The sequence below is a fragment of the Erpetoichthys calabaricus genome, chromosome 5, assembly GCF_900747795.2.
Source record: "Erpetoichthys calabaricus chromosome 5, fErpCal1.3, whole genome shotgun sequence".
In the NCBI taxonomy this organism is placed as follows: domain Eukaryota; kingdom Metazoa; phylum Chordata; class Cladistia; order Polypteriformes; family Polypteridae; genus Erpetoichthys; species Erpetoichthys calabaricus.
Window position 1 is genome coordinate 100,850,463 of NC_041398.2, and position 26,551 is coordinate 100,877,013.

General features: G+C 36.2%; 1 protein-coding gene across 1 annotated transcript in view; it reads left to right on the forward strand.

The window, feature by feature from the left end:
- The window catches only part of LOC114652772 (serine/threonine-protein kinase 32B-like), a 323,284-nt gene that overhangs the window by 148,437 nt on the left and 148,296 nt on the right, over positions 1-26,551 (forward strand). Inside the window, exon 4 of the mRNA XM_028803089.2 lies at positions 24,483-24,656. Coding sequence (XP_028658922.2) covers positions 24,483-24,656 — 174 coding nt within the window. The remainder of the gene's footprint in view (positions 1-24,482; positions 24,657-26,551) is intronic.

The following is a 26,551-nucleotide window of genomic DNA, read 5'->3' on the forward strand; positions in this document are numbered from 1 at the left end:
ATCTCTTATAGTAGCAGGCAGACCATTCCACAGTTTAGGGGCCCTGTAACTAAGAGCTCAACCTCCCACTGTCATTTTATTAATTCTTGGAATCATAAGAAGACCATCATCTTGAGATCTTAATGTGCACTCTGGTTTGTAAGTCATGATAAGTTCAGACAAGTAAGCCGGACCTTGGCCATTTAATGCTTTATATGTTAAAAAGAGGATTTTGAAATCTGCCCTAAACTTAACCGGGAGCCAGTGTAAGGATTTAAGAACTGGAGTTATGTGTTCGTATTTTCTTATTCTTGTAATAATTCTTGCAGCCGCATTTTGGATTAACTGGAGGCTGTATAAAGAACAGTTTGAACATCCAGTGAACACCGCATTGCAGTAGTCAATCCTACTAGAAATAAATGCATGAATTAATATCTCAGAATCCTGTTTATTTAGAAAGCGCCTTAATTTCCTAACATTTTTAAGATGAAAGAAACATTATTTGGACAACTTTGTAATATGTGCTTTAAATGACATGTTAAAGTCAAAGATAACTCCTAGATTGTGGGCTGATTCAGTAATATTAATGGGGATTCCAACTGAGTTAAATGATGACAAAATATTGTTGTGATCAGCGTCATTCCATCCAAAAATTAACATCTCTGTTTTATCTGTGTTTAAAGACAAGTAGTTCTCATTCATCCACTCCTTTACTTCACTAACACAACTAATTAAAGGCAACATTGGAGAAACTTCATTTGATTTAAATGAAAGGTATAACTGGTGTCATCTGCATACGAGTGAAAATTAACATTATGTTTTCTAATGAGAGATCCCAGTGGAAACATGTAAAGTGAAAACCGTAAAGGTCCCAGTACTGAGCCCTGCGGGACACAATATTGAACTTCTGTGTATAGTGATGGGGTACTGTCAGCACATTTCTGTACATATTGGAATTGATTTGATAAATAAGAACTAAACCAAGCAAGCATGGGGCCTGTAAGCCCAACATCATTTTCTAGCCTGTGCAGTAAAATAGAATGGTTAATGGTGTGAAATGCTGTACTAAAGTCTAACAACATAATTACAGTGGAGTTTCCTTCATCAGAGGATATCAGAATGTTGTTTACAACCCGTGTTAGTGCCGTTTCTGTACTATGATCAGTGTGGAAACCAGACTGGAATTTCTCAAATAAATTGTAATGCATAAGATGTGACTGAAGCTGACTGGCGACTGCTACTTTTTCTAGTATTTTAGAGAGAAACAGTAAATTTGAAATAGGCCTATAATTATTTAGTATGTGTGGGTCTAGGTCTGACTTTTTAAGTAATGGTTTAATAACTGACAATTTTAGTGCTTCAGGTACTGTGCCATGCAATAATGAACTATTGATAATGTTTAGAATAGGCACTGCAAGAACATCCATTGCACTTTTTACTAGTTTTGTTGGCACTGGATCTAGGGAACAAGTAGTGGGCTTCATTTTAGAAATTAAAGTTAAGACTTCCTGCTCAGTTACAGGATTAAAATTATTAAAGTGCTGAATGCAATGTGAGACAGGGTCTGCTAAGCTAGTATTTGGTTTGTACTGTGATGCAGAGATCTGGGATCTTATATTTTTAATATTCTCATTGAAGAAGTTCATAAAGTCTGTACTGCTAATATCTGTTGGTATTTTGCACTGTCGATCTGAATTTCCATTTGTTAATTTAGCCACTGTTCTAAACAGTACCCGAGGATTTTTATTATTGCTATCTATTATTGTAGAATAGTATTCTGAGCGAGCTTTAAAGAGAGCTTTTTTATATTTATTAACACTCTCTGTCCATGCAATTTGAAAGACATGTAGCTTTGCTGTTCTCCATCTGTGCTCCAGTTTTCAACACTCTAATTTTAGAGCTTGAGTGTTTTCATTAAACCAGGGAGAGTTTCTATATGCTTTGATCACTTTTGTTCTAAGGAGAGCCACTGCGTCCAGAGCATTTCTTAAGGTCACATTATAAGGTGATGTTAGGTGATCTGAATTGTTTTCCACGTTTACATTTGATGTTAACTGATCTAAATGGTTTTCCACAATTACACTCGACTTACTCAAAGTATCTATAAATTTTGAAGCAGAATTACAATCTAGATGTCGCACTGTCTTTGTTTTAATCTATGAGTGTGTTGGCAAGGGCAAGACTAAATCAAATGTAATTAAGTAGTGATCGGAAATAACTTCATTTAATGGAGTAATATTTAAATTTTAAATTTCAACTTTGTAAGTTATAATTAAATCTAATGTGTGGTTATGATTATGAGTTGGACCTTTGACAATCTGACAAAATCCTACTGAATTTAACAAATAAGTAAAACATTTGCTAAAAGTGTCAGTTTCCACATCAATGTGTACATTAAAATCCCCCATCAGTACTACGTGATCATAATTTATAGCCAAATCAGATAGAAGGTTGCTAAATTCAGTCATGAACAATGAATATGGCCCTGGTGGTCTGTAGACTAGTACTATAATTGTGTTGGAATGTTTTAATATTTAAAATGAATGCCTCAAAGGATGTAAAGTTGCCTAAATTTTAGAAGCGATTTGCATTTTGCTACAGTGAATTATTCCAAGTCCTCCTCCTCGACCAGAATCTCTAGACTTATGAAGGAACGAGTAGCCATCTGGTGACGCCTCAGCTAGGGGGACAGTGTCACATTTACTAAGCCAGGTTTCAGTGAGAAGACACAGATCAGATTTTGTACTTAATATAATATAATTTACCAAAACAGCTTTAGTGCCAAGAGAGCAAATGTTCAATAAGCAGCATTTAAAACTGCATGGTTCTTTCTGAACTGGTGATATATTTTTTGTTTTCATTTGAAGTAAATTTCTATTACAGATGCCCCTGGTGGAGGGTCTGGTTTTATCCCTTGGTCTAATTATACACCTTATTTTTTGGTTATCAATTAATTTATGGTTTGTATCAAGACTAATTTTACTGGATGCCTCACAACAGGGATTTTGGGTAACAGCTTCAGGATAGTAACAGGTGGGATAAACAACAGCCTGTGGATGGTGCTCTAATCAGTCAGCCAGGCAGTTTTGCTGCCATATTTTGGGATAATACTTAAGATCCCCTCTAGTTAGGATGAAGACCATCTCTTTTGAAAAATCCAGGCCTTTCCCAAAAATCATCCCAATTGTTCACAAACGCTATGCTTTTATTTGCACGCCAGGTTTCTAGCCAGCAGTGAAGGGAATGCAATCTGCTATAAATCACATCCCCTCTATATAATCTTGGTAAGGGGCCAGATACAACTAAATTCCGACATTTTATTTTAGCTTTGATGCATAGAGAGATGAAGTTCCTCTTTAATACCTCAGATTGCTGTGAATAAATATCATTAGTGCAGACATGCAGCAATAAGGTAAATACTTTATCGTTGGTGACATGGTCCAATGCGGCCTCTGTGCCAGAAATCTTGGCTCCTGCAAGGCATTTAACATTAACTGCTGGTTTAACACAGTTTGGAATTCTAACATTCCGCACTATGGAATCACCAATTATGAGCACTTTCTTATTCTCAGTTTCCACAGGCGCGCTGCGGAGTGCTGAGAATCTGTTCTGGGTCCGAATTGGTGACCAGGGTGCTGGGGGACTAAATTTTGGCTTCTTAGACCCCCATCTTACTGTTACCCACTCGCCCTGTGGCTGAATTGGTGCTGCTGACTTCGGCCGTGCACTGACTACAGTGGGACCTGGAGAGACTGAAGCCGAATCAGAAGTAGCCGAATTGTCTAAACAAACCAAGTTGATCCAATTTTCGGTTTGCCTAATTGCTATCAGATTCCTAACGCGGTCCTCCAATTCGTGTATTTTCCCGACCAACTCTAAATTAACTAAACACTTTTGGCAGGTGAAGCTGTCTACACTGTCAGCCGGAAAACCTGAACTGTACATGCTGCAGGACACACAACATATAAACGTGCCCTCAACGGGCAGAGAGCAGATAGAACTTACATTACAAACTGAGCATTTGGGGTTAAAGGGCTTTGGTAAGAGAGGTGAACAAGAACCCTATGGTCTCTCTGCCTTAGCTTCAAAGAACTTGTGTGGTGTGATGGATGGTTGGGGATTGTGCCATGCCGGCAGGGTACCAAGAGAAGAGCAATTCATTCCCTGGGACGTGAGAGGGCATCCCCCCTGGGTTTTGAAGCTCAAACTTGTTGGGGTCCATGGCCACCACCAGGGAGCGTTTGGACAGCTCCGGAAGTAAGATCTGCAGCACTTCTGCCACACCCAGAAATGCTGCTGGAAGTTAATTGAGAGGCACCTGGAGCACTTCCGGGTGCAGTAGAAAGGAGGCCACCTCACTCCAGTAGTGGAGCCGGAGTCGGGTGGCAGAGGACAGAGCTTGTGGAAGAGGAGTGGAGGCGGCAGAAGAGAAGAAAAGGAAGGAAAAGAAGTAAAACTGACTGAGTTAGTGTGCTGATTTATGCATTGTATTGTGTGATTAAGGGATAGGAGAATAAATGTTTGTGTTTTGGATATCGTGTGTCTTTGGTGTCTGTCTGTAGCTGGGCTGATCTTCTACAGTGGATATGGAGGAAACTTCCTGAAATGAAGCTTTGTGCTGGCAGGGATTGTTTTTCAATTGCAGGGACTGGAAGACTACAGAGGATGGAGGGAAAACTGAATGGAGCAAAGTGCAGAGATGTTATTAATGAACACCTGCTATAGAGCACTCTGGACCTCAGATTGGGCATAAGGTTCACCTTCCAACAAACCCTAAACACAAACCAAAGAAAACACAGGAGTGGCTTACAGACAGTTGTAGAGAGATCTGAAAATAGCTATCCAGTGACGGTCTCCATCTAACCTAGCAGAGCTTGAGAGGATTGTCAGAGAAGAATGGCAGAAAATCCCCAAATTCAGGTGTGCAAAGCTTGTTGCGCCATACCCAAGAAGAGTCCAAGCTGGAATTGCTGCTACAAGTAAGTACTGTGTAAAGGGTCTGAATACATGTGTCAATGTGCTATTTCAGTTTTTAATTTTTAGTAAATTTCCAAAAATTTCTAAAATCTTGTGTTCGGTTTGTCATTCTGAGGTATTTAGTGTTGTTTGATGAGGGGAGAAAAAATTAATTTACATTTTAGCATAAGGCTGAAAAATAATCAAAATGTGAAAAAGTGAAGGGATCACAATACTTTCTTAGTACACTATTTAAAACTGTTTAAGATGTAAGTCATTTAAACACTCCTGTAATCTATAACAAACAGTAAACACCAATAATATGAAACAATGTAACATGAAATGACATACACATTACAAAGAAACACCATTCTGTTGTTTTATTTTATGGTGTTCTGTATTGTACAAGACAAGATCAGAAATATAAGGCCATGTTTAAAATTGCCGACATTCTAAGTGGTATGCGAATACAATGGCTGTGGATAAAATTCGTGGGCTTTCTGCTCAATCATAGTGCTAGTGGAGCTCCATATTACTGTTGTGTCCAAGGGAAAAGGAAAACTGAAGCTCACCACAAAAACCAGAGACCCTGCAAAGTCATTTTTGGGATTATGAGTATACAGAATGTGGCTAACATATTACAGTTTATTATGTTTACATTATTCAATGAAGGGCTTCTCACTAGGGATTCCTTATTTTTACAAGTCTTCAGCCACTTAACATTTGTTAGACTTAGGTACACTTCTTAAAAAGGTTGAATTTGCATATATTATGTTTATTGAAAGTAATACAAAGCACTCCCTCATAATAGTCTCTTGTGGGACTTGTCAGAGATTTTTGAGATGCTCTGCACTAATTAGCTTGACTTAACACTTAAGAACAACTTTTAAGAAATACATTGATCACTGACTACTCCGAGTATAGACTATATGAAGGAGACCAGTAACCTGAAAGCAGAATTTCCTAACAAGTGGACAAAAACTAGCCCTACATTAAGGGAAGAAAATGACAGGTTCCAAAAAAAGCACTGTAATTGTTAGACCATTGTGCCATGTACTGTAAGTTGCATGTATTGAGAGTAATGAAACTAACTATATATGCACGATTTACAATATTTGATTTTTTGTGACTACATAGAAATGCCATATAACGTTCCTTTCTTTTATACTTTACTTCACATTTACAGAATATAAAATCATAACAAAAGTATGCAGTCCATCAATCATTAAAACTGTTTAACCCAACCTGTCCTTGAAGCATTAGATCTAAGGGAGGAACTAGTCCTAAGCAAGATACCCGTCCAACACATGGCACCCAGGCACATATACACTGCCATTTTGGCTCAGTGTATACTCACCATGCTTGTTTTTTCAATATGGGAGAAAACAACAGACTAGCTGGAAAACACCCAGAAAGATAATCCTTAGAACGGGATTAACTTCTATTGATTAGATAGATAGATAGATAGATAGATAGATAGATAGATAGATAGATAGATAGATAGATAGATAGATAGATAGATAGATAGATAGATAGATAGATAGATAGATAGATAGATAGATAGATAGATAGATAGATAGATAGATAGATACTTTATTAATCCTGATGAGAAATTCACATTCTTCAGCAGCAGCATACTGATACAATAAATAATATTAAATTAAAGAATGATAATAATACAGGTGAAAAAAACAGACAATAACTATGTATAATGTTAAATATTAACGTTTACCCCCCCTGGTGGAATTAAAGAGTCGCATAGTTTGGGGGAGGAACGATCTCCTCAATCTGTCTGTGGAGCAGGACAGTGACAGCAGTCTGTCGCTGAAGCTGCTCTTCTGTCTGGAGATGACATTATTTAGTGGATGCAGTGGATTCTCCATAATTGATAGGAGCCTGCTGAGCGCCCTTCGCTCTGCCACAGATGTTAAACTGTTAAACCAAGCCAGTTAGAAAGCGTTGTCCCCATCAAGGTTATGCAGTCTTCTGAGCGGGATCTTTGGCTAGCCTATCACCTCCCAGTCCCAGATACATTGCTGTATTGAGGGTTTCAAGGTATGGTGACTTTTAAGGATGAAAACATTTTGACACCCTGAAATATCCTTAAATATCTTCAAACCCCAAAATGATATTCGTGAAGTCAAACACAACAAGAGATTTGGGTATTGACAGAACATGTACAGAGCATGTAAAGCCAAAATTATATGTAACTGCTACACCATCAAAAAGCTCTGTGGGACATTCTGCCATTAGACTTTAACAGCACAAAATAAGTATGTTTATGTTAAATGCCTTTTACTTCCTCATGCAAATACATAAGAAACTGTTTTAATTTAAAAATACAACAATATACATTTTGTAGTTCTGTACATGACCTTAATAGGCTCACCTTTTCATTATTTTTCACCGTCTGGGAACCTCTTGAAGAAGTTGTGATGTTCGTAAGTGTGGCACCCAGATGATAATAGATGCATTTGATGGTGCTATATGTCTGGTCTTGTGAAAAGGATGGTGTTCACTGTTGAAGGGTGCTTTATGTAAAAATAAGATGTACAAGGCTGAATTCAGACCCTCACTTTATATTGAATCAACTTGACCTTATTTTGGAATTTGTTTTGGGGGGGGTCAAACTTCCATACAGGCCCCTTGGTAATGCCAAATATGGTCCATTAGTATAAAACAATGAAATCTAACAAATGAATTGATGAGTGAGACATTACATTTATGAGAAATCAACTTTGTTGTGATAGCATTGTTAACAAACATCCATTAAACATTTTTAAAGGGCTTTTGCCACTTTGTGGTGAAAAGATAGTATGTACCTTTTTAGGTTTTAGAGTATTTTAGGTTTATACATTTGTACCAAATAAAATGAAAGACAGAATAAGGATTTCTTTATTCACATTTTGTGTTGTTGCGTCCATTACATCTCCTGCAGTGGGCTTGTTGTCTTACACATTGTCGTTCATGTCCATATTGGCGTTATTGGACTGCATAGTGCTGCTAAGGCTTCTAGTAGCAGCCATATTAGCTATTTTTTGACTGTCTGTAAGGTCAGTCTTATTAGCCTCAACTGCAGCACATAAGTTAGATTTTTTTTAAATTGCAAATGTAGGTATAGGATTAGTTTTTGCTTCTGTCTCTTTTATTTGTACTTTTGCTGCACAATTTGGCTCTCACTTTGAGCAACCAACTATTTTCTCTTTTTTCTTTTGTGACACAGTAACACATCAAATGCATGACCTCATAAAAGAAACCTATTAGATACCTGCTCATCATACCCCACCTACTCATATTTTTGTTTTAAACGTTTTTTTTTATTTAGGTTAGAATGGACAGGTTTTTAATAATGAAGATCAAAGTGGGACAGAGATGGGTGCTTGACAGCACATTGCTTGTTGAAGAAAACTTAGACATTTCCTATTATTAGGCTTTCTCTGCATGTGCAAAGGCCCCTGTGCAAGCAGGGCCCCAGGGTGTACACCCTAGTCACTCTGGTGGTAAAAAACAAGGCTTTTAATAGGTTCCCAACTTCATAAAGATAATGTTGCAGCTCCAGTAAATTAATGTGCAAGTAAAACTGAAAATATGTTCAGCAACGCTGCAAAGCCAAATGGATCTAGTAACATTACACTATCAACATACCATTGACGTACCAAATGGGTCTGTTTGTTTTAAACATAAAATGTTTCTGCTTGCCACCGCAGTCAAGTGTTTGGTTTGGCTTGAGTGAAGGCTTTAACAATGCATTTGCGGTGCAGCATTTGAGTAATGTTATGGTCTATTGATATCTGTGTCAGAGCTGTCAGACTTTCATGTCTTAGTTGATAGAAGATATGGTTTGATCAGCTTTAGGCAACAAATGCTGTTGTCTTGTAAATCAAAAGTGACTGGCACAGCTATTATTAGTGCCCTATCAAATATAAGGCAGTGGTTCCAGTCTTCACTGAAACAAATGACCATCTTACTTCTTGTTTCTGTTATATACACTTAGATTCCAGTGGGATCTATTACTGCTAGCTTCTGACCTTAAAATTTAATTAGTCTTGAAAATTACAAGTACATGCTATAACAAAATAGCTTTCCATTTATTAAAGGATTCAAAATGTTGTCATCGTTACAGAATAATCCCCCTATACTAGATTAATTTTTACCTGCATTTCAAGTCTGTAATGGCCTCTTTTTTATTATATTTCAAAAGGAAAGACTCAAGAGAATCTGCTTGAATACTTAAATGGTATTTTTATTATAAACTCAAATCTACTTTTGTAAATGAATAGACTTGTATCTATAAATGTTGTGTATTGATTGAAAGAGCAGAAGTATGCAGTTGAATTGGTAAATAAGACAAGTTTCATTAATTCAGTCATTTAGTTTAGCAGTTTAATCAATCAAAAAGCTAATCACTAATGTCCAGTTTGAGAGGCCCACTTCTATATAAAGCTAAGAAATTGAATCAATGTGTTCTTACCCATACAGTTTACTATTAAGTTCATAATTACATGATATATTCTCTGGATATTTTGTGGACTGGGTTCAGATGAAACTGGTGTAGTTGCTTCTGTCCAAAATGATGCAAATTATGCTACACAAAGCCATTAAAATAATTTTATTCCCTTAATACTTCCAGGCTTTTTTAGTTTTCTTTTCACATTGTGGTTGAGCGAGGTACAACACTGGATCAAGAGAAATGTTGGGGTCCCCTGTTAATCCACAAAACTGATTATAACAAAAATACAATGGCACGTATAAACCAAAATAAAGAGGTATTAATATCTCAGAGCCTGGATTGGACTCCGTCTCAGCTGAGTGTCAGTCCACAATGAGACACTACCTTCAATGAGCTCCTTGAATACATAGTCCTCCGACTAGAAGGAATGGAGTCAATTGCCCACATCGGGCATATTCGCTTGTGCTGTGGGAATAGTAAGAGACAATGCCATTCGGGATATCACCCCCTCCTGTCCCAGGGTGAGCAAGGAGGATGATCCTCAGACACACATCTGTGACAACATATAACGTGTGATCCACCTATTGTAGTAGCCATGTCCCTTTGTTTGTCTGTCTGTCTGTTCATCCGTGACAAAACAAGTCTGCCCCCGTGCACTAATTTTGTTGACATATGGAACACTTATTCTTCAAGGAAATTTGTCAAGACAGATCTCACTGTACAAAGTTTTCAAAATACAAAACCTCCATTGAAAAGCATTGGCCAATTTGCAAATGCGTCTCAATTACAGATCAGTTTACTGTTTCAATTTTACCTTGAGAGCGGTTAATTCAACTTGTATATTTTGTAAATTTTCCTCTTTTACTCATCTGACAACCTTTCGGATCCTCATTACAAGTTAGTCAAAGTTAGTTAAGCGGGCATGCAAGTAGCTCGTAGAGAAACATATGCACAAAAAAAGTCACCTGTCTGGAAATGAATAGAAAAGAAGGAAATTCTTTAAGTGCCGCACAGTAAGCATAGACTGGACCAACATGTTCTCAGTATTTACGTTATAGTATAAACTATATCAGGAATGCATTATCTGCACATTATTATTGTAAAGAACACGTTTGAATTAATTACAGGAAAGAAGAGCCACCAAGAACATTACGGAAGCTGCATGAAAAGTGTTAGGGTGATTGTGGATCAACACAAGTGATCCATGGTGCAGCAAGTTACCTGAATAAAAGCCCCAGTTGGGTTGCCTGTGTGAGGCCATCTGATGATCTAAGACCCAAAATACCTTATAATTCTGGGCTTGTCACTGATGATGCATCCAAGTTGCACTATCTGGTGTATTAAGAAACAAACTTACAAAAATGTACAGACTTTTATATCAGTCAGCTTAGTACCTGAATGCAACTGAGTGTTATGCTATGTGTACATTTTTCTAACTTGTTTTTATTGAACATATCCATCTGATAATGGCATACAGTCTTCCCACCATGGCTACAATAATCCCAGTCAGGAGTGCATCAAATAATGAACTTTCAAAGTTAAAGTCTCTGCTTTTTTTTTCTCCTTTTAACCTCTTGCCCACTCATATTTAAAATTAGCTTTTATATTGGATGACATTATCAAGTGTGTAGGTTACTACTGAATCACTTAGTCATAATTTATTCTGAATGGTCAGTGGCACGAGTGAACTTTCACTAAAAATGTCTTTTTTCATTATGCAGCCATTATAAGCGTTAGGGAAAGGTAGCATATATTCAGCCACTGACGGAAGACAGTCAGAAAAAAGGTCAATATTTAAAACAGCAGAGCCCTTTTTTATGATGTATGTGAATATATAAATCTCAGTGGAATTTGTGCACATGCATTTTTCATTACTCAATAACTCATCAGCTTGCTAAACTATGAAAAGCTTAGATTATTATGTATCACTGCACCTGGACGTCTCTTACTGCTAGGCAAAATATCTGACAAGTCCTAGCATCTATGACCTCGTACTAGATGATCATTTTGACAGAAAAAAGAAAGTATAGTAATACACGGACTCCCTGCATTGTTTGATCATTTTATATCAAATATGTAAACATTTCTTTAATGCAAACTTCCTCTTCTGCAGGTTTTTCAGCTGACAAGACAAATATGTCAGCCCCTTACTTACTGATAAGTCACTTTGTATTTACAGTTTCAAAAAGGAAAAAAAATCAGTACTTTTTACAGAACATTTCATGCAATTATATCTTTTCAGTAGGTTTACATCCATCCATTTATTTTCCAAACACACTTATCTAGAGCAGGGTCACAGGGAAGCTGGAGCTTATCCCAGGGTGCAAGGCAGGAACAATCCTTGGACAATGTGTAAGCTTAAATCAACAGCATTAAACATAGCAAACAGGATTAAAAAATTAGGAGTTTTAAACATAAATGTTCTGTACTTGGTTAGTGAATATTTGCATTCATTTCCTACCCATTAAGATTTATATACATTTAAAAATACAGGTAAAATATAATATACTTACCAACTTGAATACTGTTATATGCAAGGAATCCAAAAAAATATCAATGAATCAAAACCACTGAAGAAGGAAAGGTTTAAAATTCCTCTTAACCGTTGTGTCTTATCAATGGCTACAGAAAACATTTGGCAGAGGTTATTGTTGCTAGAGGAGGATCTGCTAAATACAAGGGTTCAAATGCTTTTTTTAACCCGCGCTGTAAATGTCTAAACAATGTCTTAAGTACTGACAACAAAACTGTGTTTGTCTATCATCATTTGAAGATCAGACCATACTGCTACAACTAATGCAGCAATCCAGGTATTTCCAGTGTGTTAGCGTTTTTTTTAACTGTACATAGGTTTAGGTTTCTTTATGTAGTCATGTTTACACAAGAAAACATGAAATGAAATACATATCTGTTTAAATACCATAAATAATAATATACTGATGCTGTTCTTCTTACTGTTCCAAAACATGACTATACAACTCAAACTCCTACTCCCTAGAAGCATCTATTTGTAAGACTCCATCAGTCTTGCTGTTGAAATGCATACTAAAGACCTACCTGTGCTCAGTGCTCATCTACCTGTTAGCCCTATTTTAGAGTTCAGGCCATCTTTAGTATTTGTTCTGTGAATACCGCACTGCATAGTACATGAACATGATCCACCAGCCTATAAGTAATGGAGAGGGAAGCACAAACTCGGATTAAAAATGTTCTTGAAAGTTGGAGGGGGGTTGTGGATGGGGGGTTATCTATTTTAGTGAATCTAATGTCCAGTGAAATGTAATTTTAACATATTAAACCTCTTGAGACATCATCATTATCTTTTCAGTAACAGGGTCTGAAGCTGCACTACTAAGAGAAGCATTAATAACTTTATAGTATCATTAAAACAAAACCATAGTATGCAAAAAATTCTCATACTTTGAGAAGGGTATCAAACCAAAAAACCATGTCAGTATTTTGAAAGTAACTGCCCAATGTTATCAAGTTTTCAGGGCGTGATATGATGGTTCAGATGAAAATCTGGAAATACAGTACTTTAAACACTACAATGTCTTTATTTATTATTCATGAGAGACACAATTTATACAATTAGTTTTATGTTGACCATAGTCAGATTTAAGTCTCTGTATGCCTGAAAGTGACAAGTGTCTCCATATTTTAAGGATTTTCCTCAATGACTTTGAGTCTTGGAAAGCAAGTGGCTTTCTTGTGTTAAATGAAATAACTGAATTTCACATTTTTCCCAGGAAAACTTGGGAGGCAATTGGAGATAAATTGGTTTACTGCACATCAAATCTTATGTTGGAATTTATTTGCAATTTATAAATTTGCACCACATTTTTATTATGTTAATTAAAATGCATTTCACCATGCTAAAATAGTGTAAGTGAAATTGTTCTTTAAAAATACTGACACCAAAATGCTGCTGCATGTTTTTGCTGTGTGTAGACTCAAATTATTGCAATATGTTCATTACTGGCTTGCTAGTAAAAATGGTGAAAAGCATTTTAAAGACAGATTAAATCCTTTCTGGATAGATACTATTGATGGGCAAACCTTGCAGAGATCCCTTTGCCGTGAGTTCAGTGAAAAAAATGTTTGTGAACTTTGCCAACTTTGCAAAATGCTTTGATGCCAATGTGAGGCAGCAGTACTAACCACTGTGCCACCGTGCCTCAAACAACAAAAGTCCCAGACGTAATGATACCCATAAACAAAATTTAAAAAATGGCCACAAACTGGCAATAAATACAAATGATATATTTTTGTGCTCACAGGGTTCCAATATTGGGGCACACAATAAAATAGTGCAAGAAGCGATGACATGAGACTAGCTCATTCCATTGTTTGAAGTTGTGGCTCTGGGTGCAGCTGGAATATCTCTTTTGTTTCCGATTTCTGTGCAGATGCTTTGCAGCTTTCCCTTCCATGAAGAACATAGAAACAAATTGTAACAAGTAATAAATCTTTTGTTTTCATTATTATTTCACAGGATCACTGTGCATTGTTTCTCAGGGAGTGGGAGGACTACTTTAGGGGCTTGCTTTGAATCATAGCTGCAGCACATGGCTAAATATGAATGCACAGTGATCATCGTTCTATATTATAGACGAGTGAGGAATTGCAAGTCCCAAGCCAAGAAATGTTGAGGTGCCAACCCATTTGTCCCCATTTACTTCTCAATAAAGAATGAAAATATAAGCACCCAATGACATGAAGGCAACAAAAGAAATCAAATAAAAAGTAGCCACAGTTGGGCTTTGCATCGTTGTTGGTTTAAGTCAAGGGCGCAGCAGCTCTGTCATGCTCTGTTCACAGAGTGACGCTTCCTTCTGTCCAGCCAGTGACTTATAGAGGATAAACTGGAAGGGGTGGAGTCAAGTGCCCTCACTGGGCGTCTTCTTGCTGCTGTGGGAGGAATAGGAGAGGACATGATTAGCGACACTGTTCCTTCTTGACCCAGGCTGCAATCACATATCTTAGAGTAAGCCCTAAATGTGATCCACAGACATGCATGCTTCACAATATACGGTGGAAGAGCTCACGATATTCTTGTTATGGTCAACTAATATACCCCTCAACTGAAAATACGGCAAGTTTTTTCTTTTTGTTGTTGCTGTTTTATTTATTTATTTATTTTTTAAAAATGCATGCAGGTTGGACATCATGCATGCCTGGAGCATATCAGCAAGGATCGTACAGGATGCATGCATGAATGTTCTGCGCATGGCTGCTACAGCTTTGTAATTTCAAACTGCCCTTGCAAAACATCATGGAGCACTGGAACAAAACGTTTGCCTAAGCTAGCCACAAGGCAAATTTACAGAAATGTATTCGATGAACATTGCCACTGCTGAATACAGCCTTTTTGCCACAAAAATTGTCGATCAACACTAATAGCCATTAATTTGCTTGCTGTGTCAGAAGAAGTATGGAAGATGCTCTTCTGGTTATCTTACATCAAATCTACGCTTTCACTGATAAACCTGGTTTCTATGTCAGTGAATACTTCTAGATTTTTCTTCAGCATTCAATGCAATCCAGCCTCACATGCTGATTGAGAAAGTGAACAGTATGAGTGTAACACATTTATTACATTATGGATTCAGGGCTGTCTTTTAAATTGTTCGCAGACAGACCTAGTCCATGACACATTTTCAACAGATATTCTCTCGAATACAGGGATTCATCAGGGATGTGTTTTGTCTCTGTTACTATTACACTGTACACAATTAACTGAAACAGAACAATAACAGAACGACAGTATGCTAAGAACACCATGCTAATTGGACACAAATCTGGAGAAGATGAAAGCTGTTATTTCAACCAAGTGGACTGTTTAGTAAACTAGGGCAATGAGAACTATAATATTCTGAATTTCGAAAAGACTGAAGAAATTATATTTGACTTTAACAGGCAGGAATCTGCATTTTCACCCATCATTATTCTGGAGAATTAGGAAGGAAAACAGTGACTGAACGTACATTCTTTGAAACTATTCTAAATACTCATCTTCTTCCTTAGCTTTTTCCATTTTCATATGGGATCGCTATTTTTGACTAGACTTCACATTGTGATCTTCCTGCTTGTTCCGATTTAATCCTTTCTCCATCAGATATTTACTTATGCAATCCATCCACCTCTGCTTTGGTCTCCTACTTCTTCTCCTTCCCTCAACATTCACTCTCATGACTCTCTTGCCTACATAGCTGTCATCTCTTCTCATAAAATGGCCATACCATTGCAGCTTTTTCTTTTGGATCTTTTTTGAGATTTCCACAACTTTTGCTGTTTTCCTTATTCATTTTGTCACAACCATACATTCATATCAATATCCTCATCTCAGCTACTTTTAACTTTCTGTCTTGGGTCCTCTTCAGGAGCCATTTATCAGCTCAATGGATTATAGCTGCTCTGACTGAGATCTTACAGAGTCTTCCCTTCATTGTAACGGTTAATGCTTTTTATCACATAACACACCTGGCAGCGGTTTCCAGTTGTTCCATCTTGCGTAATATGGCGTACCTCATTAACTAATCCACCGTCTACTGTCACATAAGAAACAAGGTATTTAAATTAATTTACCCTTTTTCATCTTTGTGACAGCAACTGGAATGCTTCATTCTAGAATTTCTCCTTTAAACCACACATAGTCTGTCTTCTTTCTACTAAACTTAAATCCCCTATCGTCCATAGCTTCTCCCCATAGATCAATCTTTTGTTACAGCTCCTCTCTGTTGGAGGCAATTAGAACTATTTCATCAGCAAAGAATACGGCAGAAGTTGCTTTTTCGATATCTCACTTCTTAGGATGTCCAAGATGTCCTCAGAGATTTAAGGGTTTAAGGATGATGTCTTCACAGGGAAACTTTCTGTAGTTCTAACACTACTGCTGACTTTGGTCTTAGCATCATAATATCTTTCACGAGCCTTATATACTTTTCATGGGTCCCTTGTTTGTCATACACCTCCACACCACTTGTTGTGATACCCTGTCATATGCCTTTTTCAGATCTACAAATGCTATATGTGGTTCTTTGTCCTTTTCCCCATACTTTCCCATTACATACTTCAAAGCGAATATATAGTAGATCACTTGTTCCTCATCTGGACATAAAATCGAACTGTTGTTCACTGATGGCTGTTTTCTCTCGCAACCTTTTTCCTAATTCTTTTCCAAATTTTCATTGTGTGGAACATTCATCTTATGCCACAATAGTTTACACACTCCTGTATGTCCCCTTTCTCTTTATAAATAGGGGTGAGCACACTCTCACTACATGCATCTGTCATCCTTTTTTGATCGTAAATCTTACTCATTAAGTCCCATAGTAGACCCACCCCTTGAAACTTTCCTAAACGTTGGATGGTATCTCATCGGCTCCAGTAGCCTTTCCATTTTTCATTTTCTTCAAAACCATTTTGACCACTTTCCTATTTATTTCAGAAGCTTCCTTTTCATTTATTAAACCATCCCCAAACCCTCTCATTGGGGTTTCTTCATTCAGAAGCTTTCCTTGATTTAATTTTCACTCATTAGGAAATCTTTTATATGTCTAATTTGTGTAAAATCCTTTGCCGCTTTATTTCTTGCTTTGGTGATTTTGTAGATCTTTATCCATCCCTCTTGCGTTTCCAGTTGTTCATATTCACTGCCCATTGTTCTTGCTTTTATGTTTTGCCACTGCTCTCTTTGCCTTTTTATTTCCCACTGTAAAAGCTTGGCTGTCTTCCACTCCACCTACAGCATTATATACCCTTTGTGCATCTTTCTTCATCTTGACTTTATCTTGTACTTCCTGATTCCACCACCTGATTCCACACAATGTCAATGTCTTCATCTCCGGGAATGCCTTTTCTTGAAGTTTTGCCAAACATCTCCATTTCTGATATTAAAATAGCCTTACTGCTTTCTTCCCACCATTCAATGACCTTTGTATTGACTCATTCTCTAAACTGATCAGTGAAGTCTTATTTTTGAAGCTTCCATCACTAGACTTTCCCAAACTTTTACCACCAGCCAATGCTGTATTGTTACACATTCATTCTTGATCACTTTGCAGTTTTCAATCTTGTTTAACTGACTTAATCTACACAAGATATAATCTATCTGATTCACTCTGCCTCCACTATAACATATTGCATACTGGTCTTCAGACTTTGTGAAAAAGGTGTTCAGTATTGTCATGTCACATGCTACAGTAAAGTCTCTTCTCTCCAAAGCCCCAGCCTCCATGGATCCTTGGTATTACTCCATTATCTCTGCCTACATGACTGTTTAAATCTGGACCTATAACGACTCTGTCTCCCTTTGATATTGACACCACCTCTTCATCCAGTTGTCTCCAGAATATGTCATTCTTCTTCTCCTTACACCCCACCCGTGGAGCATAGGTACTTACTGCATGTATTAAGGTGTTGTCTATGTCATGTTTGGCACTCATTACTCTATCACTTTTCCTCTTATCCTCCTCTAGATATTCTCTCTGTTTTGTATTTAAAATGATCCCAACTCTGTTCCTTCCCTTAACACGTGCTCCACTGTACACCAATGTATAACCAGACCCCAACTCTCAGACTTTATTTCTTTTCCATTTGGTTTCATGGACACATAATATTCCTGTCTTCCTTCTACCCATCATAGCCTTCCTTGTACTGTCATGCAACCAACATTGATGGTTCCCACTCTCAGCTTCTCCTTTGCACTTTAGACTTGCTATTTTAGCCCTTATTCACTTTCCACAAGAGGCAGGCAAAGTTCCACTTAAAGTATACACCCTGTCATTTTCAGTACTAGTCATGTAAAGGTTCTACATGGTTTTTACAGTCAGATGCACCTTTTCTGATCCCAACTCTCCCCATTTATCCGGGCTTAGGACCAGCTACATAATGGAGGCTGTGTTCTTAGGAACTATCTTAGGTAATAGGAATGTTAAAACAAAAAAATATTTACTTTGAATACAATTAGTGCTTACTTCTTTTCTGTAAACTCAGTCTGTTTACAGAGGACAAGGACCTCATGATGTCTTTTTATCGCAGTTTTATCCAGTTTTTCATCACTTTCAATTTTATTGCCTGATTTAATAGTCTGACAAATCAAAATGTTAAAAAGTTTAGCAGATTACCAAACATGCAGCTAAAGTTATTGGGCTGACGTAGATGACTTGGTAAATGTGGGTTAAAGGGCAATATTGAAAAAACTGGAAATCATCTCAGTTGGTAACAAACACCCATTACATGTAGAACATAACTTCAGTAAATCAGGAAGGATTAACTTATATTTTTATGTTACTTTCTCCATACAGTTTGTAATGATGACAGAAAAAATTTTAATCTCATGTATTATTGGAGACAATACATGACAAAGATCCTGTTTTGAATCGGACCTAATGAACAGCTGGACAACAGCAAATAATGAAAATTGTCCACAGAAAAAAAGAACAAAAATTCTTACATAACTCGTATTGCATAATCCACATGTCTTGCTACCCATTCATATGCTCAAAACATGCAAAATTTGTGTATTTTTTGCTAAATTATTATTAAAACTTCCGGAAACTCGACGTACAAGATAGACAAGATATCTGCTTTCCCGTAATGCTTCTCCCCCTCATTCACTGGTCAAGAATTTTGTCTTTAATTCAAAAGCACAGTATGAATGTGGTTCATATATGATTCATAAAGTCATATATTATCATGTAAAAGTTTTAGATAAAAATGTATTATCAGACTACTAAATGTTTTCAAATGATACAACAATATTATAATTTCTGTTTGTTTTAACCTGTCTTGTTTGTATTTATTTGTAATTCTGTCTGGTATGTGCAAGTGAGAGGGCAAATTTCATATTTTCTTGTGTAAACATGATTAAATGTAAACCTTGAACCTAGAAAATAAAATGTATTGATCCTTACATAAACATACAATAGCTGTGTTATTGTTGAAAATTGTCACAAATAGAAAGAACATGACAATATTATGCCAAACTGCACTGGCTTCCAGTAGCTCATAAATTTGATTTAAAAATGTGTTTTTTGGCTTTCACACTTCATAGGTTAGCTCTGGAGTATATTACAGATTCATTAATTCTTTATCAACCAAATTCTGAGATTCATTCTGGAAACTAATTTTTATAGCAGTGCTCATATTTTCTGTTTAGTTTATACATGACAGATGTGACAAACATGAACTGAAGACATGTGCCAACAATTTTAAAGTTCAGTTAAAAAGCCATTATGCATGTTTTTTATTACTTTGTTTTTATCAGTTTTAAGTATTCTATGTCTATGATGCTAGTTCAACATTGTTATTAATTACTTTGCAGGTATTGCTTTATTTTTATATATATTTTTTTATTTTATTGTATTTTCCTTTTATCATCCTCTATTAAAAAAGAACATCACTATATATATATATATATATATATAGAGAGAGAGAGAGAGAGAGAGAGAGAGAGAGAGAGAGGATGGGGGCATGTGCTGATAGCGCATTGCCACACCCACCACACAACAAACCACTTGGATTGGGGCCAGAATGCAGCAGGTGAAACCTCAGCACCACACTGGAACAGTGTGAGGTTTTTTTATGATGGCTGGAGTGCCAATCAGTGCTATACAAAAGTCATGATAGTTGAAAAGTCAACATCAGTTGCATGTGAGTCTATAGTTTGCTACAGGCTAGTAAGACTATATTCAGACTGAAGTCAAAAATTACTCAATTCCAATGTTTTGCTTATTCAGGATATTTTCTTAAACCATGCAAATACATTTTGCAAACGATTCAGAACCTGATATGACTGTGTTTTGAATATGCAAAATTAATAAAAACAAAATTCATCAGACACATGCGACTCAATAGTCAACCATGTTAACCAGCTACGTGCTGACTGCTAATGTGGTGAGTTCAAATTCAGTTGCTGACACCCCTTGTCCCATATTTTGATGCTGATTGGCCATTTGATTAATTTTAGTGTTGTATCAAAATACATAACACACAGAGCTGCTGCTAAGCAAAATGCAATATATTTGCTTTGCTTTTACTTATGACACACAATCTCTGGACATGAATTAAATGGCAATGCACTTTTGTATTTCAGTGAAATCACTGTCAAGAGTGACTGAGAAGGAGCTCATTTTCTTAAGTTGCACTTTAGTGCCAATTTGCAAAAGTTCAGTTTTGCTGCAATTTAGTTCTGCTCCATCCAGGTTTTAATTTCACTGAGAAATTGATTGTGAGCCAGAGTGAAAAGCAATCGATCATTTGATTGATATGTCTTTAATTATGACATGCTAAAAACCGTACCAAAATCAAATGTCTCCCTTGAATGTGTATTGCATTTCAATGTAGTTCACATGTTGGATTACATTTAATTTTGGCATGAATAATCTTCAATATGCCACTGATCTGGTTCTTAGCTTATTACACAGTCTTCTGACATTAAACATACAAATGTTGCCAGTTCTGGCTAGTCTTGAACATCACGAGACTCATCCAATGCAAGGTTAAAATACAGGCATCCCTCAAAACCAGAAAACACTTGGGTTTCAATTGCACTATTAATGTCCAATATTCTGTGTTAAACAGAGTGCAGTGACAGTTAGAGGTCTGATTCTATTTGCTTTAAATTGACCTTTTCTGGAGGAAAGATAGCAATAACACTACTGAAGCACCTTTAAGAATCTGCCTTTACTGTAAGCTTTTTAGCATGGGTGATAGTCTATACCAGTTGATATGAAGCAAGTAGTACCATCTTGGAATGCTTTGTAAACTTTCAAAATAACTGTAATTGTATGATCAACTGTTGTATCAATTTTTTTACTTATTCAATACCTTTGGAAAATTCCCATGGGATGTATGAAGTGAGGTGAAATGGCACTAGATGCATGAAACCTTAAAATGTGATCACGAAGTCTGGTAAATGAAGTATAACTGTCACTCTGTTAAAAATGTTGTCTATATTGTTCTATGTTTGTCTTCATATTTGAATTTAGCTTTTCTTTTTACACTGTTTTCAAAATAAATAGTCAAGTATGATTGTGAGAATATTTTTAGCAATCACCATGGAATTTCCTTTATTCTTGAGATTAGCAGTCATGTTAGGGCATATGTTTTAATGCATTATCAAAGTTGCAAACATAGTATCAAAAAACATCTTAGACTGAAAAGAAGCAGGCTCAGTCAAAGTTTCAATGATTTGTGGAATTCTTATATTACTATAGAAGTCACATTCAAATTTCAGTCCCCTCATTGCTCTTATTATGGCTCTTACTCATAAATGATTGACAGGCATATGGTCACAACAGCCCTAAAAACTGAAATATGCAAAACTCAAAGCAAAAAAAGCTCTCTTCAGAAGACAGTTGTACTGGAGGTAGATATTCCAGATAAGCAAGTGATTTGTTAAATTGAATGGTTTTCAGGGATTCTCAGTCCTCATGGCTCAAATAAAGAACATAATTAGATGCGTAGTTATTATTCTTCACTCCGGCAAAAAGATCCATGTGGGAAGTAGACATCGGTGCATCCTAATTCACTTCCTCCAAAGTCGGAAAGTAGATGTCATATTCTGCATTCATTCACTGGCCAGAAACAAAATGAATAATTTATATTATTTTTTCTGTAGCAAAATGGAATATGAAATTTGGTTTTCAGGGTGGCCTAAAGTTGATTGAAATTAAAACAGCTGAAAGGTTGTCTTTGAGCTTTATCTGCTAAAAAAGTAATGTTCCAGAACATGCAAAAATGAAAAATAGTACCTTCTCCTTATTTGTTAATAACTGATCGCATGTGTCAAATATGTTCACCTTAGATTATTTAAAAATTAACCGGCTTTCTGACTAACACAAGTAATTAAAACATTGACTAATCTTTTAGGAAGCGACAAGAAAATTACAGATTACTTACCTGAAGGTGAGAGGGTTACAGACTGATTCTGTATGTTAAAGCCAGAGAGACCCAACATAATGGAAAATAGATGTGATAAAAATAAACTAATGAGTGTTTGTTCTAGTATAGATTTTATTAACTGCTATAAACAGAAAAACTGAAAAGTTATTCACTGTCTCTAGAAGACATTTAAAGGAGGAAATGTTGTTGCCTAAGAAATAATTTGAAAAAATGACAATGGTTTAATGTTCATTTTTAGAAATCATATTAAATTGTCTTTTACAACATACATTGCTAGAAAATCAAGACAGAAGAGAGATCTTTGGGATAATCAGAGCAGAAATTATATACATTATTTTTGCAGACTGCATTGATTCTAAATATGTTTTTATGCCATTGATGTTATTGTCTAGTGCCATGATAATGTATATTTTACAACTGTAAAATAATAGCTTTTATCTTTTACAGTTTTTACACACTTGTTTGTTTATATGTGTACTTGTCTTTATATTTCCTTTGAATAGAAAAAAAATACTGCTGTTAATGCCTGCCAAAATTTTGAGCTAAGTAAGTCATTGCAAAGTGTGTGTAATCTATGCATGTTTTGGTACCCCTAGGGTGTAGTGGGAAAAGAACTAGAAAGTAAAAGAGCATTGAAGCGAAACAAAAAACGATTCGTCAAAACCACAAAGGCGAAGACTAAATCATACTAAAAAAACATGCCGAGTCAGAACCAAAAATAAACACAATCAAAATGTTCTTTTAAAAAATTTTAGATATCCAATAATTAGGAAAACACAAAAAATGGCCACTAGTTACATAAACATGATGATGACAGTTACCAATGTGGCTGCCCATTGACAGCCATAAATGAAACAAAGCAACCAAGCTACAAAATGTGTCACCTCGATAAAAAAAATATGGGCTTGCAGTAAAAAAATAAAACCAAACACATTGATAATTTTATTTCAAATTGAAGCTTCCTATTAAAGGGCTATCCATACCAATAGATTTTCTAAGGAGAAAAATGTAAAGGAGAGGCCTTGTATTGTCTGTTAAAAAATGTATTTATTTCAGTTTAAATTTAACGCAGATTCACGGCAGTACATGGGTCAAATTTATGTATACCTTACCAGCCATGAGCACTTTAATAAATGCAAAATTATCAAAATAATGAAGTGTACTGTATGTCACAACTATATTCCAAAAGTGAAAGAAGCTTAGTCGATGAAGGACAACTGAACAGAGTTGTCTTTCTGTAGAAGGTTGTCATTATTTAAAAATATGTCATTTAAGGTGCTCTAGAGCTCTTCAGTTACAACCATAATACCACACGGAGAGTTAAAGGGCACACCCATATTTAAAATTAAGGCACTGAGTGTTTTAGTTTTTAATTATTTCTCGTAAACTAATGTATTCAGATAAATATTGGTTTTTACAAGATCATAGTCTTAATTAAGGTGAAAAAAGGTCTATAGATGTTTGATATTCACTGTATTGAACATGACCAACCAAACTGAGAGATACACAGGATTAAATGAAGGTCACAAAATCTGATACCACTTCATTCACTGTGTTATAATGAACAAGTTAATTGGACAAATTTTCTTAATCATATGAAAAAGTATTATAACTAATGCAGCATGAACTGTATACACTAAAGGGAGCACTTAGAAGATATTAACCATGAAAAACATCAGTGGTGAGAAGCTGTGTATGTATGTATGTGTGTGTGTGTATGAGTGTGAGCAAGAGAGAAAGACAGTGATAATCAACCACCATAGCAAGAGAACTTACTAGACCCACTGCTCTGTTTAAATCCATAGACCTAGGAGCGTGACTGTCGGCAATCTTAGGTTGGATCCTTGCCTGGGATAGGGTCAAAGAGTTAGGGAAAGTATTCCAAGAGCACTGCAGGATCAATGGGCTTGCCGAAGCAACCAAGAAACAGGCTAGTCTTACGAGGCAAGAAGATTATCTTGGAGCATATAATGGGGAATAGTAAAAAATTAATTATAATGACTAAGTCGAGTTTGTTATGACCTTTCTAAGAGTAAGTTAAATTATTGAGGTGACTTGACTATGTTTTTAATTTTTGCACCACAGTGTCATTTTCAGGGAGATGTTCTTAATGCAGTGATGCCACTAAAAAGCACATTATAAAAATAACTGACCGACAAAACATTTTACATGTTGCCTCTTTTTGTAGGTATTCATTTCAAGATGAAGAGGACATGTTTATGGTTGTGGATCTTTTATTAGGAGGAGACCTGCGTTATCATCTACAGCAAAATGTGCATTTTAAAGAAGACACTGTAAAACTTTATATCTGTGAATTAGCACTTGCTCTTTACTACTTGCAATGCTGTCATATAATCCATCGGTAAGTACTATTAGATGTATCTACCACAATAACAGTTTGCTTCATTCTGTTCTGACAGGTTTTTGCAATTATTAAACCTGCCCAGTGTTACCTACTCATTTGACACCCTTTTAACTATCCTACACAATCGTGATGCATATTTCATCTTTTGCTTACTGCCTCTAATTTAAAAAGCAAGCACTGCATTTAATACAGTCAATTTTAAAAGTGCATTACATTAAATTTAATATAGGCATGCATCTTTATTTACACATTCACAAAAAAATGTACAAAAAATATTTCAAAAACACATCTTGGATTTAACTGTCTGTTGTTATTATTCTAGCAGCATTTTTAATTTTATCTGTTGTTGAAATTTTTTTAGTGAAGATAGTATTTCAGCTTTCAATTTCCACAGATCAATAGGCTGATTTTTATTTGTGAATCTCATTTTTGTAAAAGTGCATTTGAGCATGTTGCTTTTTGATTATTAGTTGTTTATTTCTATTCACTGATATTATCATTTATCATACCACCTTTTGCTTCTTGCTCTTCTTATGGGCCAATGCCATTTTGTTGATATGGTTATAGACAGATTGTTTTAGCAATGATGCCAGTCACACTGATATGTGGCATAATGTGAACTGCCATTTAAGGTGCCAGCACTCACCAGTCACTATCCTAGGTCTGGGATAAATGCAACAACAAACAATTTGGAGGTTACTGTGGGCATGTATTTTAAGAGCTTTACTTTTTTTTCTTTGATATTTGAGTCTTGTTTTGTACATTGACAATTGTTTTGTTCATGTTGTTTTCATGCTTTTAAACATAAGAAATTTGACAAACGAGAGGAGGCTATTCAGTCCGTCAAGCCCTTTTGTTTAGCTCAGGGGTGGGCAAAGTCATTCCTGGAGGGCCGCAGTGGCTGCAGGTTTTTGTTCCAACCCAATTGTTTAGTAAGAAGCACTTACTGCTCTAGAAACACTTCTGCTTCATTTTAGTTATCTCCCTCATTAAGATTTTGAACCCTTATTGCTTATTTAAGTCTTAAACAGCTGCATTCTCGGTTTTTAATTGCTCCTTATTAGCAATAAGATGCATATGACAAAAGAAACCAGCAGTTATCCATTTTGCTTGTTACCCTTTACACCTGTGTGTATTTATCGTGCACTATTTGGTTTAATTAAATACTTGGAAGGAAAGAGAAGAGAAAAAAGTGAAGGATTGAGAATTACCCATCCGTTTTACACTTCAGAGTATTTGGATGATATCCTTAGAATGGAAAAAAATCTAGGATATGAGAATGACTTGACATAGCAGAGTTAAAGCACTAACAAGCCATGAAATGTAATTATTGGCAAGGATTGTTTTCTAATTAAGCAACTGGGTTGGAACAAAAACCTGCGGCCACTGCGGCCCTCCAGGAATGACTTTGCCCACCCCTGGTTTAGCTCATACCTAAGCTGTCCCAATATCTATCCAGATTCTTCTTAAAGGTTGTCAAGGTTTCTGCTTCAAATATATGCCTTGGTAGTTTGTTCCAGAGTCCCACAACTCTTTAAAGAAGTGTGTCCAGCCTTCCTCCTGGCCTCGAGTACGTGATTCAGCATTAAGCTGAAGAATGCTGCTGGATCAACTTTTTCATTGCCTTTGAGGATTTGAAATCCCACACAGTCTCCTCTGCTCGAGACTAAACATGCAGTCCTTAAGTCCTAGGATGCACTTGGTTGCTCTCCTTTGCACAGTTTCAAGTACGTCTATGTCCATGGTGGCCAGAACTTCACACAATACACCAGACTCCCTGCCAGGCCTTTGACTGTTCTCATGATTTACCCATAAAGAAAGCCTTTACTTTTCCAGTTATTTTTATTTTTAGAAGCCCGTGTGACATGTCTCTACCTATACCTTTTTTATAT